Source organism: Malurus melanocephalus, unplaced genomic scaffold, assembly GCF_030028575.1.
Source record: "Malurus melanocephalus ecotype Western Australia unplaced genomic scaffold, MMel_1.1 scaffold_33, whole genome shotgun sequence".
Lineage (NCBI taxonomy): Eukaryota > Metazoa > Chordata > Aves > Passeriformes > Maluridae > Malurus > Malurus melanocephalus.
In genome coordinates this window covers 1802967-1819705 of record NW_026623265.1, presented here as the reverse complement: position 1 = coordinate 1819705, position 16739 = coordinate 1802967, and the positions used below count along the sequence as shown (strand labels likewise).

Sequence of the window (16739 nt, the reverse complement as noted above, 5' to 3'; positions counted from 1 at the left end):
GCAGGAAATGACAAGGGAGGGAGGGCAAATTTGGTACATTTTCTCTTTCCTTGGAGTAGATTAATTTTAAATCGTACTGATGTTTCTAGATTTCAGATCCAGACAATATGGATGAAACCTGCTTAGGAACCTGCTCCTTCTCTCCTTCCCTTTTGGCCTTCTGTTATTTTGTGGTTTTATATCAAGGGAGTGGTATTGTTTCTCTCTTCTGTGAGCATGTGTGTGCATACACCATGACAACTGGTAGTCACTTTTGAAGAACATCAGTGATTTCACATTCTCTGCAACTTAAACCTTCTTTAAAAATTGCTTTCTGTGACTTGACCTAAATGCAGTCAAAAAAAAAATATAAGGTGAGGGGAAGGGAGAGTAACAAACTTAACATCGTGTTCCTTTTCTGTGCACTCCTGAGTTTGTGACTGTCCTTTTGAAGAAGGTGCCAAGGGAATGAAGTATTTAAAACCAAGTTAAAAGGAGCTTTAATTTTAGAATCCTTAATAAAAACCTCTCTGTGAGTACTGAGAGGATTTCTGTTTACTGTCACCTCCTGCTGCAGTGTGTGTGCTTTTCGTCRCCTCCTTCCTTTGATCCCGAGATCTTGGATCCCCGCTGCTGAGGGTAGCGTGCAGTGGTGCACGAAGACAACTCACACTGTATGTCCAGTTGCCTGCACTTGGTGGGGCAGTGCCAGCTGGGCTGGTTCAGAGGGAGTACATAGAATCCATCTGTGATAGGACATGCTTTTGTAAGTTTTACAGTCCCACATTTGAATATCCTCTAGTGATTCATCACTGGACAGAAATAGAAAGGTTTCTGCCCTTGTCTTTGCTAGTTCAGTAGAAGGACTATCAGTCCCAGAGGGATCTTTGGTGGATGCCTGAGCACAGAAGTCAGTTGTGTGGTAATGGATAACTGCTTAGGGACTTGTCTGTACGCAGATTCGTGCTAAAGATCTCAGAAAGTGATAAACTGTCTTTCAGAGGTGCCTTGTCTTGCTTCAGCATGCAGACAGAAAAGCAGAGATGGTTTGCTTGAGGTAGATGATCATTTTCAAAACAGCCTAAGGCAGATAAGGTGAATTTTACCTTGGGTTTCATCACTGCCCCTAGAAGTGCCTAGAAATCTTAAAGTTTAATAGTTGTGCCTCAGATATTGAAATATGGAAAAGAGTCCTTGAAGGATACCTTCCTGTCCATCATTATAATGAAACTAGAAGTGCCAAGTAGATGGGAATCTGGGAAGTAAATGTCCAAGGTTATTGTATAATCATATTACTTTACTCTCAGCCTCAAAGTACTTTACCCATGGGTAAATACCATAATCCCACCTCAGGTAATAATGAGATAAAGATCTCACAGGAGGACAGCACATAACTTGGAAAAATCTCCACTTACAAGTCCTAGCAAACTTCCTAAGTTGTGTCTCTGCGTTCTATCACAAATAATTGTGAAAACACTATCTACAAAGACATCTTCTGAGTGACTCCTCTGAGATAGCTAATTTACCTCACTGAAATTATCTTAATTCAGATGAAAGGGACATGTGATTTTTATGGACCTTGCAAGAATGGAAGTGTACCCTTTGAGGATTTGTGGAAGGGTGTATGTGATTAACCTGATCATATATATGAAACTGATGCAGGACAGGTTGTGCCAGATACTTGCACAATAAGAAGCAAGGCCATGTGATGCATGATAATGGGGCAGGGTGTTGAAAATAATAAATTGTATCTACTCAGTGCTGTACAAATTATTCAAACCTGAAATTGCACAGGTCTGTACCTATTTGGGACAGCCTGCCACATCAGTGCTGGCTTCACACCTCTAGCCTGGAAGGCTGAATTGTTGCAGGAATTGCCTCTTCCAGGGAGAATTGATCTGCAGRAAAATGACCACTTCAAGTCCATGTGATACATCTGTACTTGCTACCAACATGTTGAATTTGATATTTTTCAGGGCAGAATGTCATATGTTCATAGAGGTTTTTGAGGGGGTTCRGTATTTAATATATGGCTTTCATCTGGATTTTCTGTGTGGGCATGCTACAAGATATGGAAGTTTGTCCCTTTGGGAACACTATTTTTGTGTCCTCATGCTGCATGAAAGATGTAGGATAAGCCTTCTACAAAACTTCTTTTGTTGTGAGAAGACAAGTTTGCCAAATATGAAACTTGATGCAGATATGCATTGGGTTCTCATATTCAAAGATATTTGGGGGACAAAATGAAAGATTTTTCAAAAGCAGACATACAGCCTTTCAGGAGCTCAAAAATCTGGTTTTGTGAGTACTCTTCCACAAGTAAAAGCTTATTCAGGAATAGTTATAATTCTACATATTAAAAATCCAAATGTTTTCCCAGGGTGAAATGAGTTGTTTCTGGTCCGGTGCTCTGAGCAAGTTGCTTTAGAAAATAAAGGCAGTCCCAAGGAAAAATCTGTACTGAAACAGGGAGGTGAGAGCAAGTGTCTGGCTGGAATATGGTCACTCTCAGAAGCTCCCTCACCCAACATTGCCTGCACACCCTACAGCTTAAAGCTACCAAAGTCTAAAGCTTTAAAATAACACATCTGAATGCTTGTTTAATTTGCCAGAGTTTAGACATTCCAGAYAAAAAGAAACTTTGAGGGAACCTGGGAAAAGCAATGTTTGCTTTAACCTGGTTTGGCTTTCTTTTTCTGAGCTGCCCAACTGGAAGAGAGAGCCCAACAGGCTCCACYGTACACCACACTGAAAACAGATTAACCATGGTGGTCTGTGGTAGGAAAGAATCCTGTTTGTGTGGACAAGCAGTGTATGTTCAATCTTACCTTGAGTCTTACTAACTCTGCTGCCCAGTCTGGTCTAAAGTCAGTGCAGAATTAGTCAGTGTTCTCAGTCCAGCAAGTTGCTCAACAAGTATCTGTGTAGTGAATGATGTGCTCTAACACAGATGAGCAGCAGTAAGGCCTGTAGGTAGGCAAAAGGGATTAAATGGGACTAGAGGCTGAATTGTTTGTCACTGTGAGTCATTGTTCCCTGGATGGCATTTGGAGCAATTCTACCTTCCTCTGTTGCTGGCAACACTGTTCCTGTTAATTAGATGAACCTACAAAAAAAAAAAAGACTGCATAAGTGAACCAGCTCTATGCATTTGATGTGCCCTACCAAATATGCCTTTTGTTTGATTGATTCTGACAAAGAAAGAAAAATCTTCGCTGTTAGCAAAAGTCTCCAAGATCTATTAAAAGCAAGGGTACTGATGTGGCCTGAGAAGCTACCCATAAACAACAGAAAACAAAGGCATGTTTGTTCAAGCTTTGCTTCACAATTGATCTGGTTTTTTTGACCTTACTGGAGTTCCTTCTATAAATTGAAACAGTTCGCCAGGTTTCTAAATCATGTCATATATTCAGCAACTAATGCAAAGCATGGAATGAGGTGTTTGTAGCTTTCTTCTCTGAATAATAAATTTCATTTCCCTTTGTTCCTTCCAAGATCTCTGTCTTTTGCTGACAGTGGTGCTAGTGTAACTTTGCTGTTTCTCATTGTGTCTGCAGTAAAGTGGTAACAGCATCTTTAACAGTGATGTTATTCATTTTAAACAAAAATCTCCCAAGAACCACAGGTACTTCTATACCTGATTTCTSATTCAAAATCTTCTGATTTTGCTAGAAGAACCATCAATTTAGAAWAATGTATGTGTGTTATGTATGTATGTATGTAATGTAAATGTAATGTAACCTGCAGTAAAAGTGTTCTTTAGCACTTACTTCTCTGACCCCATAGCATGTTCATCTGGGAATGTATTGTACATACAACTCCTATTATTTCTAAGTGATGGCAACATCCCAAGGATGTTTACTCAGATAGGGGACTGAGCAGGTTTTTCTCATAATTGTAAACAGAGCATTTAAACAATGTAACCCAACTTTTAGCCTGTTCCCATTTTTGAGCATTCAAATCTACATGACAGACTGATGAGCTCTGCATATTTGCCAGGAAATCCAGGTTAAACCCAGTCCCCTGAACTCAAGCTTCTGCATCCTGACTCTCATCCTGTTTTTAGAAGAACTGAGGGGATGTTGCAGAAGGGAAGTTGTATGTTTTCCCTCTTTGAAAATAGATCTGTTTGCTGTCACTGTTTGCTCCATCAGCCTTTGGGTGAGTTTCAGATGTAGAGTATCTGAGAACTGCTCAGAAAGAAAAAGAAGTGGGTGAGAGACCCAAGAGCAATGCCTACAGATAGGATGAGGTACAGATGTTCCTATATACTAATTCTTTTCTTTGTAGTTGCTAGAGAAAGGAGGGATGAAAAYAGTTCATGAGGTAACAGTTGTCATGTATCTGATGTTTCACAGCGCTCTTGACCAGTAAATGGTCACACTTCATATCAAGTGCCACAATTCATCCTGCTGTACTCCTCAGGCTGTGGSTCAGAACAGTTTACATGTTCTTGACCCCGTGGTACTTGCGATCTAAATCCGAGACTCTGCCGGAGCAGGGAACTGGTCAGAAACAGACTTTTGAGGCGAAAGGAGAAAAGCAGGCGTGTATGGGGTGCACATGGCAGCATTGCTCAGGGGCTTTGCATTCCCCTGGCGTGGGGGAGCTGCAGTGCCTCTGGCAGCTGCATCCTCAACTCCCTACTTCAGCTGCTCCTGAGGACGAGTGTCTGTCAACCTCTATGTGTGTGCAGGATGTACCGAGCTGCTCACACATTACATTCATGCAGTTTGGCCAGATCTCTGATGGCTCGTTGGGAATGTCACAGCAGGAGATGTAGGCTCCTCAGGCATTATGGCTTTCTCTGAGGTTGTTAGCAGGCAAACAGTGAGGCCACAACACAAGTGGCTGCTGTCTGCATTTATCTCCTGTCACTGCAGGAGAGATGATTGACTGAATCTTTTTAAGAATTTTTTTAAATGAATGTGCCGAAGTACAGCCATGCAGTGTGCCATAATATAAACTGGAACTCCGTATCAGCCTAAGGCTGGGAGAAGACCTGCATTTCAGTGTTCCCATCTTYCACAAAGATATTCAGAAAGGTTCATGCAAGCCTCAGTTTTGCTCTCTTCGGTACACTAATCTACTAGCCTTTGCCTGCAGTTTTTAATGCTTGACTCCCTAGTCCTCTTTCCCCGTGGCATCCAGGCTGCAGGTCAAAATATGAATGCAGGGGGTTATTAAATCATCCCTCTGGGTCATGGATGGGGTGGCTTAAATTTTATCACTTTAGATTCTGGCAACTTCTCAGAGTGCCCAAATTAACTTTGGCAGGTATTTGTAAGCTCATCTGCAAAGAAACAGGAGTGTAGGTCTGAAAGAGGACGTGAAGCAGAGAGGGCAGAAACTGAGAACAAAGCAAAACACAAACACATCCTCTAAACTTAGGTAGCTAAAGGCAGGACTTAGTTGCTAGGAGAATAAATTCTACCTTTTGCATAGCTAAAAATGGAAAATAATATTAGAAGAAAAAGCTTTTTGTATTTGAGRTGTTTGCATTTAAGGTAATTTTTTTGTTATACCCTGTTCTTACAGGAATCTAAAAGAATCAGTGAATGTGTACGGCCCTGTTTTCACTTGTTTGAGGCYTGATTTAGTCAAAGGCAAATTATTCATGCTGCCTTTAAACAGCCTTCTCAAGAGAAGTAGGGCAGGAAACTCCCACAATAACCCACACAATGRGAGTGAGAGGCCAGCCAAACGCTGCCTAGGACACGTGAGGAGGGAAACCAGTGTGCCTTTGAGCAGCTGGAAGAAGATTTCAAGGCCGGTAATTTTGTACAAGGAAGTATGAAGGGCACCTTTCACGAGAAAGTCTGACTTGTCGAAGCGAGTTGAGATGGCACGTCGTGAGCAATGCACGGAGAGCAGGGATGCGCTGCCTGCAGCGCTGGACCCTGCTCTTTGCTCACAAAGAGTTTTTAGCTGGCAGTATCTGCCCCCTGTCTGGGACCAACCATTCTGTTTTAAATACGTGATGCAGCCCCATCTGCCTGCTGCAGGTCCCCCAACYGAGCCCGTGGGACCAGCGTAGTGACTTCCATGCTGGTGATGCTGCAGAGTACATAGACACACGCACGGCCCACAAGCAGCTCAGTATTTGTTTCCACCGAGAAAGTTTTGACCTGCTTAAAGAGCCATTGCTATGGAAACCTAATGAGAAGATAATTGAATGAAACCTCTTTGCTTTCCATCCCTTTCTCACACTGGTGCCAGCAAGGTCAGAACYTTGCAGGCCTCCTTTCTCTTCAGGTTCATGCAAATTTGATAAAAACACCAAAGGCCCATTTTCTTCCCTGTGCCAGCTCCAGTTAGATAAATTACCTTGTATTSAGTCAGGAGCAGTTACAAGTCTGTCAGTTTTTCATACTAATTATGTAAGTGGGCCATTTCTAAAGCACACAGATAACCAAACGGCTTTGCAGCAGAGCCAGCATGGGCTTTTGCATTRGTTTTATTTACTGCTCTGAATGTGCATAATATTTGTATACTAAAAATCCCATCTAAACCAATTTCCTCAGTGAACTGTACATAGTCATTGGGAAGCAATGAGAGGGGCACTATCAGTTTACTGAAGATGATAATAATAGTGGTTTCATCATCATATGGTGCTATGCACCTGTGGATTTTATGGTCCATAAATGACACATGGCCATTTGTTAAAGCACATCTGCATTTAAAATATAAATACCCATCATTCTCAGTTCCCATATTTGTTCTGCTTTGAGAATGATGAGATTTCAGAATTCATGAAAGCAGTGCATGGTGTCATTTCTTTCCTTTCCCAGTTCTGTAGAGTACCAGCATGTTCTCAGGGCACATATGATTGTGTCTCTTGTAAAATCAATACATCTCTATGCAATATTAGCGCCACTGTTTTTCTGTCTGAGATCAGAATTAGTCCAGAGTTAACAGGAAACTGCTGTAGCCTAGCAGATCAATGAAGCCTAGTTAAAACCAGTTTTAATAATCAGACAGGCTTAGTTGGCTTGTGACCTAAGTGTGTTCATTGGTTCTTCCTTTCACACCAAGTTATGGAGACAACCTCCAGGTTTTATTGCTTAGGTGCAACCATGTTACCCCACTGCAGCACTTTTATGGAAGGATAGATTCTTAGACTATTTCAGATGTCAGTCTTTAACATTGCTCATACAAAGACCCCAGGCTGCAAAACAAGAATCAAAAGTGCCCTCCAGAGGCAAATCTTATGATGATGTCTTCATTGTCTAAGATGTCTAGTCTGGTTTCTTATCTTTCAAGCAGCCTCCTATAAAAGCAGTTAATTAAGCTTTTTAAGTTGTCCTCTGTTTCTCTACCTACTGTTGGAAGTTTGTCCAAATAGTTAGGAAATGTTAGGTTCTTCTTTTCTAATTTTTTCCAGCATGTGTCTGTTTGTTCCTGTGCCTGATTTATTAATTGRCAGTATTTTTTTTTGCAGCTTTCCACTTAGGCAGGCAAAACTTTTCTAACTTTCTTTTGTAAGATAAGCYATCCTATTCCCTGGCTATTGTAATAGCTTTCTCTTTACTGCCTCTAGCTTGAATTCATCTTTCTTGAGCATGAATAATGATGGTTGTACAGCCATTCCCATATATATTTTTTCTTTGTAGTGCCATTTGAATTTCCCATGCTTCTGCCCTTTGGGATTAATGTGTATGTGTTTTCTCAGTCATTCTTTTCCACCTACAATCCCCAGGTACTCTGTCATTTGCAGACCTCCAGCATTTGGAAGACTGGCTTTTGTGTCTGTCTTGTTTGTGAATTTGTACCTTTTAGTGTTGAATGTAAACTCATTTTTGTTAAGCTACTCTTTCTAATCAGCAAGTTCCTGGTCCAGGTTCTCTTCTCCAGCTGTTGCTACTAAATTTCRTGTCACTGATTTTGCCTCATGTAATTTACTAAATTCTGCTCAAACCTATGACTCACTAAGGCAGTAATATTTGGTAAGTCCCAAAAGTAGCTCCATTTTAGATTATACATCATGCATTGTGTTTTGTTTTTTGGAGGGTGTTTTTTTTACATTTGTTTATTTCAGCACTTAGACTTGAAGAGGCACAAAATGCTGGCCTAAAGATGATTTGGGATTTGTGAGATTAATGAATTAAAGTTTTGACTCCATCTGCTGCCCACTTCCAGAGATTATGGGTTGACAGGAAAATGCTCCTTCCCTCTGGCTGTAAATCTTGTTTTCTTCCTGGTTGTGGGAACATATACCCATACATTTATTCTGCTTTAYGCTGTGACAGAGTACATTTCATGTGAAAGCTTGCTAATGAAGTTGTACATCAGACCACAACAAAAATGAAGGCCTCCATGGTGGAGTAATGGCATTTGGCTCCCTTTCAGACACACAGTGCTGGAACTTCTGCCAAGTGTCACTGCATCATTAACTTTCAGTACAAGTTATCAGTCTATGAATGGAAGAACACAAATCACTTTCAGTGCACGTTCACAGAAGCGATGCAGATTTAACAGAGTTAGGGARTGTAATTTGCAAATCAAACATGCAGTGACTCCAAGGTAGTCTGGAATTTTTCACCAGACATCTAGGAAGTAAAAGACTTGATTGATTTCACTGAGGATTTTTAAGCATCAGAACTGGCTGGTGGAACTAAAAAGCAAGTGTTTTATCAGGCACTATGTGGTAAGTTTTGTTGGCATTTCCATCTCTTCAGAACAGCTGTTAGCATTTTCAAGGTCAGCTCAGGCATGGAAGATTTCCCCTTTAAGGAATGCATTAAATGATAACTGGAATTTACATCCTCTGATGAAACTCAGCATAGTTCTTTAATCAGTTATAAATGAGAAGGTGGTCTACTTGCTGTGGATCCTGTTTTTCTCCTCATTCCCTCTGGTTCAGGCGTGTCAGGAGTTTGCTCCTACTGCCCTTCCCCTTCTTTAGAGGCCAGTTTATGATGAGTTGGTGGCCTCAGGCTAATTCCTACTGAACAGATGTCCACATCACAAACATTGCCGCTACACCTGCTGCTTACTTGCATTGTTGTTGGCAACAGTGCAAGAAAAGAAAAGGATTAAAATTGATTTGGAGGCCACAGAGCAAAAGAGACTGCCTCTCCACTTTGAGGGTGATTTCACTAGTGAGGCAGAGTTCTGATCATTAACCGATTTCATTTTCTAAGGATGGTGATTTGGTGCATTTCATGGATACTAAACTCATTTAAAATAAATAGAATAGCTACTTGATGAGTGGAATCTGTGCTCATGTGCAAAACATGTAGTGGATTAATTCTGTCAGTTCCAACAGAGCTTGGCTTTCTTAAAAAGAATAGTCTCCATGTACAACTCCATGCACTTTTTTATGTGATTTACCTTTATTTAGAAATATGCTTGCTAACAGCTTTACTTTGAAATGTCTGGTTGAGTTCCTGGCCCTGTTGAAGGGCATTTTGTGGAAATTTTTACCGAGAAAGTCCATGGTCTGTATTTTTCACCTTTCACCAGGCTTCTTAAAAATTAAGCTTCTGGTGGCATATTATTGACTTTTCTCCTTCAAGAGTAAACACCAACAAGGAAAATATTAAATGTCTCCCTTCTCCTGATGCRCTAAAAATCTGAAGTTTGTTTGCCTCAATTAGTTTGCGGTTTGTGCTGGATTAAATTTCTGGTCAGTCTGAGTTTTAAATAGGTTACATTTCAGAGCTTCACTGTTCCAGACCCAGTGTTCAAATCACACTGAAACCTCATTCTGTCTCGTTTCCCCTTTAATAATGTCTTTGGAAATTGATGAGCATGTGTTTCCTGCTTATAAGACGTTTGGCCAGTAATTGCTTACGTCTTCTGSACACCGACCTGGCTTGAACTATAATTTTCCTTCAAGAGGTTCTGTGAATCGATCAGAAACTCTTTATTGCCCTCTGCTGGGGATGTGAGAGCTCACGGAGCCCGTGCAGACAGCTGTGAGTGGACAGCAACAAGAGAGTGCCATCTGCGTGTTGTTACATGGCCTCATTCAGAGTCCGACTTGGCTTCAGGTCTGCGTGGTGCGCTGGGCTGTGTGTGTTTCCATTCTGCGAGGCTGCAGTGCCGCTGCACAATGAAACATTGTCATGTCAGGGGGACCGAGCCCACAGCAATGACACTGCAGTGATGCTTTGCACATGGAGCCTCCAGCAAAGCCATTGATGCTGGCACAAGTTATTTCATTGGCTTGGAGTGGTGTGGTTAAATAGCAGTTCCCATCGGAGGGCTTCAGAAAATAACGTGAGGTTTGGTAATTTCTGTTGTGTCCATTTATGCAGACAGAAAAAAAGGGAAGTGAAATGGAGTGATGTTTCCTCATCASAGATCCCACAATGAACTGTTGGCACAGAGCTGGAATCCATTCTGGAAAACTGGTTCAATGAACATAAAGACCAAGAACAAAAGATTTATTTACTATTTTAGYTGGTTGTTTGTAAAGCCCATGTTCTGGATTTGACTAAGTCTCTCCAGCTAGCTGTTGAGGAAGGGAGCATACTCTGATGAGAAAGTACACAGAAGGGTTTTGGGAGAAAGAAGCTGTAGTTTCCCGTCATCTAGAGTTACATGTCTTAGAGCTGGACAAACACTCTTCATCTTGTCTTTAAATTTCTATTACTGTCTTCCACACAGTGGCTTCTGGAAGTGTAATGAGTGTGTATTTATAAAGCATTGTCAGATAAAAACCAAATAGGCTGATAATTGGTGTRCAGCTAAACAAGAGCAGCAACCCAGTTCTACAGTTTCTAAGACAGCAAAATTACTGTTTTGCACATGCAAGTGGGGAAACTATGTGAATAATTGTTTTTCTGAGGAATCCCTGGACTACTTTGCTTAACCATTGGTTTCTGACAGTATATATTTTTCTATGCTGGTCACAAAAAGTGCATTTAAGAAGGAAACTCAGTTACTGTGGTCAGCCCAGTAGGTTCAGTTTTCGTTTCCAATTTGCTGTGTCGGAGAGAAAAGGGAAGAGAAAACAGCTTATGATATATTGTTTGGAAACTATAATTTACTGTAACCAGACAGTGCTCCTGAAATGTGAGAAGCCTGCATCAATAAGTCCATTTCTCTTTTTTGTCCTAGGCTCTCCATTCATAAATCAAGTTCAGAAGAAGGCCCTGTAGGTCAGTATACTTCATTTTATTTGATGCTCCTATGGAATTMTTAAACAGCTTTTGAGTTTTGCTTGTGCTGGGATGTGAAGAGCTGGCAGAAGTCAGCAGCATTTTTGTGCGTGCAGAGGGTGAGTCTCAGCAGCTTTCTGTTTGAWGCTGAGTGTCTCAGTGATCACTGAAACTGCTCAACCAGCACTGTCATGTGATAAATATGCATTTTGACTTGTTATATTGAATTGAAAATGTTTGAATGTTAGATCACTGCTGCCTGTCCTTTTGTATTCCAAAAATTACCATTACCACCAGTAAATAACTGAGGTTCTTTGTTATTTTTGTTCTTGTCATGCCAGAGTCTTTTTCTTTTTTTCTGATTTTTTTTTTGCTCATTGGAAAATAAAAGCTAAATGGTAGGGGTTTTTTTTTGTTTTTTTTTCCTTTTAATGGTAGTCTAGGGACAGGTCCACACAGTCTAAATTTAAGCAGTATTTCAGAGAATTGGCAAACCCAGCTCTAGGTCATGCAGGGTGAGATCTTAAATACCAACAGCTCTTTGTCAGCAGCATTTCTGCCAGATCAGGCACAGTATGTTCGTTTGCAGGTGACATAAACTTTATAGCATGTGCCCTGGTTAATTCTACAGAGCACAGTTTTATATGCCCTACCTTGAGTTAGATCCCGTTTTTCTTTCTAGAGCAAATGATTTACTTTGAGTCGTCAATCCGTATGGGGTTCAGACATCAGTGGACACAGAGATCCAGCCTTGTACAGTCCAGGCACATAAAGAGCAAGAGTCAGATGTAGCTGATGATCTCATGCCAAGTAGCAGAACGTGTGTGTGCGTGCGTATGTGTGTGCATGTGTGTGTGTATATGTAAAGTATTTCTTTTCACTGTAGATATTCACAGACATACTAGAAAGCCACTTATCTGAGTTGTGGCTTAGACTGCATAATCATGATTCAGTGAAAGAGAATAAACCGACAAAATACTTCAAAAACACCTCCAAACATGACATTAACATAAAAAATCATTAGTGGCATCAAAATTAATATAGAATATTTTCTGTTTATAATTCAAAATATGTAAGTTACTGGCTTATCTCAGTCCTCTATACCATAGGCAATTATAAAAGAATCTGCATTTYCCTGAAATAGCTACATCAGCATAGTTCTAGCACAGAATTAATCACAAAAAACAGAAAATTTGAGGGTTTTATATTCTTATTTCTGTTTTTAAAATACACTGTAATGCTTGAAAGCTTCTCTAGAATTTGCTAACTAATGTTTCTTTCTCAAATTCTTTTTCCCTTTCCCCTCATCCTCCCACTCCACTTTTCTTTTAGGGAAAGCAGACTGGAAAAAGAAAAATAAGTTTTTTTGGCAGAATTTCCGAAAGAACCAGAAAGGACTAATGAGGCAGACTTCAAAAGGTAAAGCTTTTCCAAGGGTGCACATCCTATCCATATAAAATGTAAGGGGCCAGCATCACAAAGGAATAAAATGCATTTGTAATAGTGTGGCAGCTCGGGTCTGTGACTCTGGAAGTGTCGCAGGTTTGGTTCATCATGGCAGTGCTCAGAATGGCAAGTCAGATTCTTGAGACTGCAGAGATGAGGCTGGGATGTCTTTGGTCCTGACTGTTGGTGGTGGCACACAGGCAAAGGGAAGCAGTTAATATCTATTTGTAAGTAACATATGTAAATAAACAAGATGCTTTTTTTTCCCCTGTCCTGACTTGATAAGAGAAATACTGATCTGTTTTAATTAGAAAGATATTTCTCCTTYCTCTGGCATTTTGTTACTTTGACCTGTTTGCTGTAGGCTTGAATCCAGCCTCTTGTTGTAGAAGACACTACAAGAAGTAAAAGTGCCTCTGGCTAGTGCAAATGTAGGATTGATTCCACTTAAACTGTCAGGTGTCTTTCTCTAGTTCTTCTACAAAAGATGCAGCTGTGGGTTGCATTAAGTATTTCTCTTAATACAGAAAATTTCTGTTTCCCCATGTGTATCTGTTAAATTCTAGTGTTGCAAACAGATGCTTCTCTATGTCTGTCTGTGTTCAGATGGACTGTGAAACATGACAAAAGCCCATTTAGTAGGTCCAAAAGGGACACGTTTTCAGTTAAGTGTGGGTCCTTGCTGGTTCTCAAGGCGTGTTCTGTCTGTGCTGGCTTACCAGGAGAGGTAGCTGACAGTCCAATACATCTGGCACAACATGCCAGCTTAACTGGTGATAGTTCTGGATAGATCTGGATAGGTCTGGGTAGATCACAAGCAGTGGCCAGTGCACAGCAGAGAGTTGCAAGGGTCMAGCACACCATTCCTGAGCAGGCTTCCCATCTGCTCTGGCAGCTGACTGCAGTGTTCCTCAGGGCTGAGTGCTGGACTTATCCAGCATTAGCACCTTGTCTTTTTATTYTTGTCTTTCAGGGTCAATAACCGTGTCATGATGGTCAGTTTTTATTTCTCCTTTTCATGCTCGCTTGCTTTCAGTTACAAAGTAGACTTAGTTTTTTAGTTCTAAATTGCTTCCTTTTATTGCTCAGTTACTTCAAAATCATTCTGTTTCTTGAAATCATGCCCTGAGCCTGCTTTGGGGAGGGTCTATTTCTGGCCAGCCAGATCCAATTGACAACCAGATTTCAGAGCACTGGGTAAAATCCAGTTTCAATGTACCKTGCTCCGTGCATGAATTCATACATGTGTTTAATATATTTGTGTTTAATAGGTTTGTGCTTTTTTTCTTCAGGAGAGGATGTAGGTTATGTGGCCAGTGAGATTACAATGAGTGATGAGGAACGAATCCAGCTGATGATGATGGTGAAAGAGAAGATGATCACCATTGAAGAAGCACTTGCTAGGGTATGATATGTGCATACTTTAATCTCTTTGAAAAGTTTTGGGATATAGGATATATCCCAAATGTCTTGGGATATAGGATATATCAGTCTGGAGTTTTACTTTGTTCACAAAACACAGGACAAGGTGGAGAAAACCTGCCCTTACCCCATTGCAATTGGTAGCATAAATTAGATACCAGTTCCTTTATTTATTGAGAAAAGCTAGATTTAGCTCAACCAGAAATAGATATCCAGTGCATGGAAAATTTATAAGAGTCCTAAAGGCACTGCTTCTCTCCATTTGCAATAAAAGGTGTTGATCAGAGAAAAGATTAGGTGTAGACCTTTTCATTGCAGCTGTCTAAAGTGAGGGAGAGGAATCTCCCTTGTAGTRGCTCTTATTTATCAAGGGTTTGTTTAAGCACTAATGGAAATACTTCAGATTTTGCTGAGCTTGCCTCACTAGATTCAGCATACATGTATTTCTTACTATTTTCTTTTAAGTTAAAATTTCTTCTGCTTGTTTCTTAGTCAAAAGGCGATGTTTTACTTTACTAATCTTAAAGAAAACATACCCAGCCATTTTTGGCATATGACATTATGTCAGATGTACAGTGCAGATATATCTTTTTTATAACTGCAGTGGCTGTCACACGTGTTTTTTTGCAAAATCTAAATGTTAATAAACCAGAAGAAAAAGGATTATAAGGTATTGCATTTGTGCAGTGATAGGGCCATGGTTTTAATTGCTCAGGAGCCAAAAGAGGGTTAAAGTTTCAATTCAACCTTTGTGTAAAGTACTGTGATGAAGCACAGGGTGTTCTGTATGGGCTCCATTAGAGAAATTGGTTGACAGTCAGATAAGTATCTTTACTGACATACTATATCTTGAAATAGATCACTATAAAATGTAAATTTGTGTTATTGTCTGAAGAAAATATTGCTTTGCTGTAAACAATATCAAGAAAAAATGCAAAATTTTAAAAGTATTGTGTTGGAATATTGGGATTTCTTTTTGTTCTGTGCTGTTTAAATTTTGTGGGGTGAAAGGGTTGTACCTAATCTGATGGTTCACGTATGGACTGGCAAAGTTTCCCTCTAGTGGTCTGAACTACTAGTAACAACCTTTCGGTTTTTTTTTTTAATATCAGTTCTTGATCCATTCAACACTTTGACTCCTTTAGTATTGGTTTTGTCTGAAGCCTTTTACTGGAAAATGGGAGAGAGTTTCTTTTTTGGTTTGTTTTTTTTTTTTTTTAATCTTCTTTTTTATCACAAAGATTGGTTCCTAGTCTTTACTGCAGATCATTTTCTTTATGAAGGAAATTGGCAAGTCATTGTGATTTAGTCTGTCTGCTGTAAACTGTGCCTCTAAGATGGGGATATGTAATTTATGTTTTWCTGATGGTAGCTCATCAAATTTCAGTATTTACAGATAATTTCCTTCTAAGAAAAARTGCCAACTCATTTTTAAAACTACTGATTGCAGGACAATTTATTTTGAKTAAGTGAGACATGAAGTGCAACAGTTCAGATTTTCCCAGTTCCACAATGATAGAGGGGGAAAAATGAAATTACGTTAACTCTTGCTATTTTAATGAAGATTGATATTTTCTTGTAACTGGAAAATGTTCTTTCTGTCTTTTCAAATTTCAGCTGAAAGAGTACGAAGCCCAGCACAGGCAGTTGAGCACTGTAGATGCTGCAGAATGGCCTGATGGTTCTTATTCGACACTTGATGGGTCTTCCAATTGTAATGTGAGTAYCTGTCATAGTGATACAGCTCCCCAGTGTCATTTAATATTGAAATTCTTTCATAGTACTGAAATATCCTGATTTACCTGGCAATTTCCTTAATAGCAAATGGTTCACTGGCCTTCTGATGCTCTGTTCTGTCTGCAAAAAATCTTTAACTTGCATTTTAAATCTTCAAAATCTGTTGTGATAGATGTCAACAATCTTATTGTAGAATCTTTCTTTTTTTTCTTTCTTTTTCTTTTTTTTTTTAAATCTGGCCCTTTGTCTGATCGTTTGATGCACAACTGATCCCAGGCAAAAATCCCCTTGTTATAAAATGCACAGAAAAAGGCTTTTAGGTCATTTGGAGGGAAGTTACTGATTCACAAGTAGTGTTTCTCAGGCTTTCTAGCCCTTGTTGATACAGTCTAGATGAGGGTCTGGCTTAGTCCTAGCTGCCTGCTGCCTTCAAACACTCCTATCTCTGCATTCGCAAACTCAAAGCACAGAGTTTGCTGYTTTTGTCAGACCATTGAGCAGTAATGCAGCTTTACTCCATCTTTTTTTAGCTGTTTAGCTTCTGTTGTTTTTATGGGCAGCAGACAGTCTTTGTGTTATGCCATACTGAATTAATTAATTTTTCCTTCCAGATATCTTCATTTTCACTGAGTAGTTTATTCCACTTCATTTCTCTAATTGGAAGYTCACAGATAAATCTTAGAGAAGAACACATTCAGCTGTCAAATTCAAGTTTTTTGTAACCCATATAATTGAATCATAGGCTTTTGAGACCATTGGTTGATTTATTTATTTTATTGTCAATGGAATTTCCTGCTAACTGCTGCAGCCAGTTAGCTCCTCCTTCCTAAATGAAAAAAGGAATGCTATGTCATTTTATGAGATGTTTAACATATTTGGTGGCAGAGAAAGATTTTGTTGTTTGTGTTCAAAAAAATATGCCCATCTTTAGTTACACTGGAGCAGAGGGGAACTGATGTTGCCTTATACTCTGTTCTGATATATCAAAAATGTGTATAGAACAGAGGAGGAAGGATCCTGACTCTTCTGCACTGATTGTTTAGCCAG

The 16739-nt window shown here is 39.8% G+C and overlaps 1 protein-coding gene across 4 annotated transcripts in view; it reads left to right on the top strand.

Moving 5' to 3' along the window:
* LOC130572353 (SAM and SH3 domain-containing protein 1-like) overlaps positions 1-16739 on the top strand; it is a 519165-nt gene that overhangs the window by 457093 nt on the left and 45333 nt on the right. For 3 of the 4 annotated variants that reach the window (XM_057363992.1, XM_057363995.1, XM_057363994.1), the window contains exons 5-8: positions 11047-11087; positions 12420-12506; positions 13826-13938; positions 15573-15674. In XM_057363992.1, the coding sequence (XP_057219975.1) occupies positions 11047-11087; positions 12420-12506; positions 13826-13938; positions 15573-15674 (343 nt within the window). The remainder of the gene's footprint in view (positions 1-11046; positions 11088-12419; positions 12507-13825; positions 13939-15572; positions 15675-16739) is intronic. The other variant, XM_057363993.1, reaches the window with a different exon arrangement.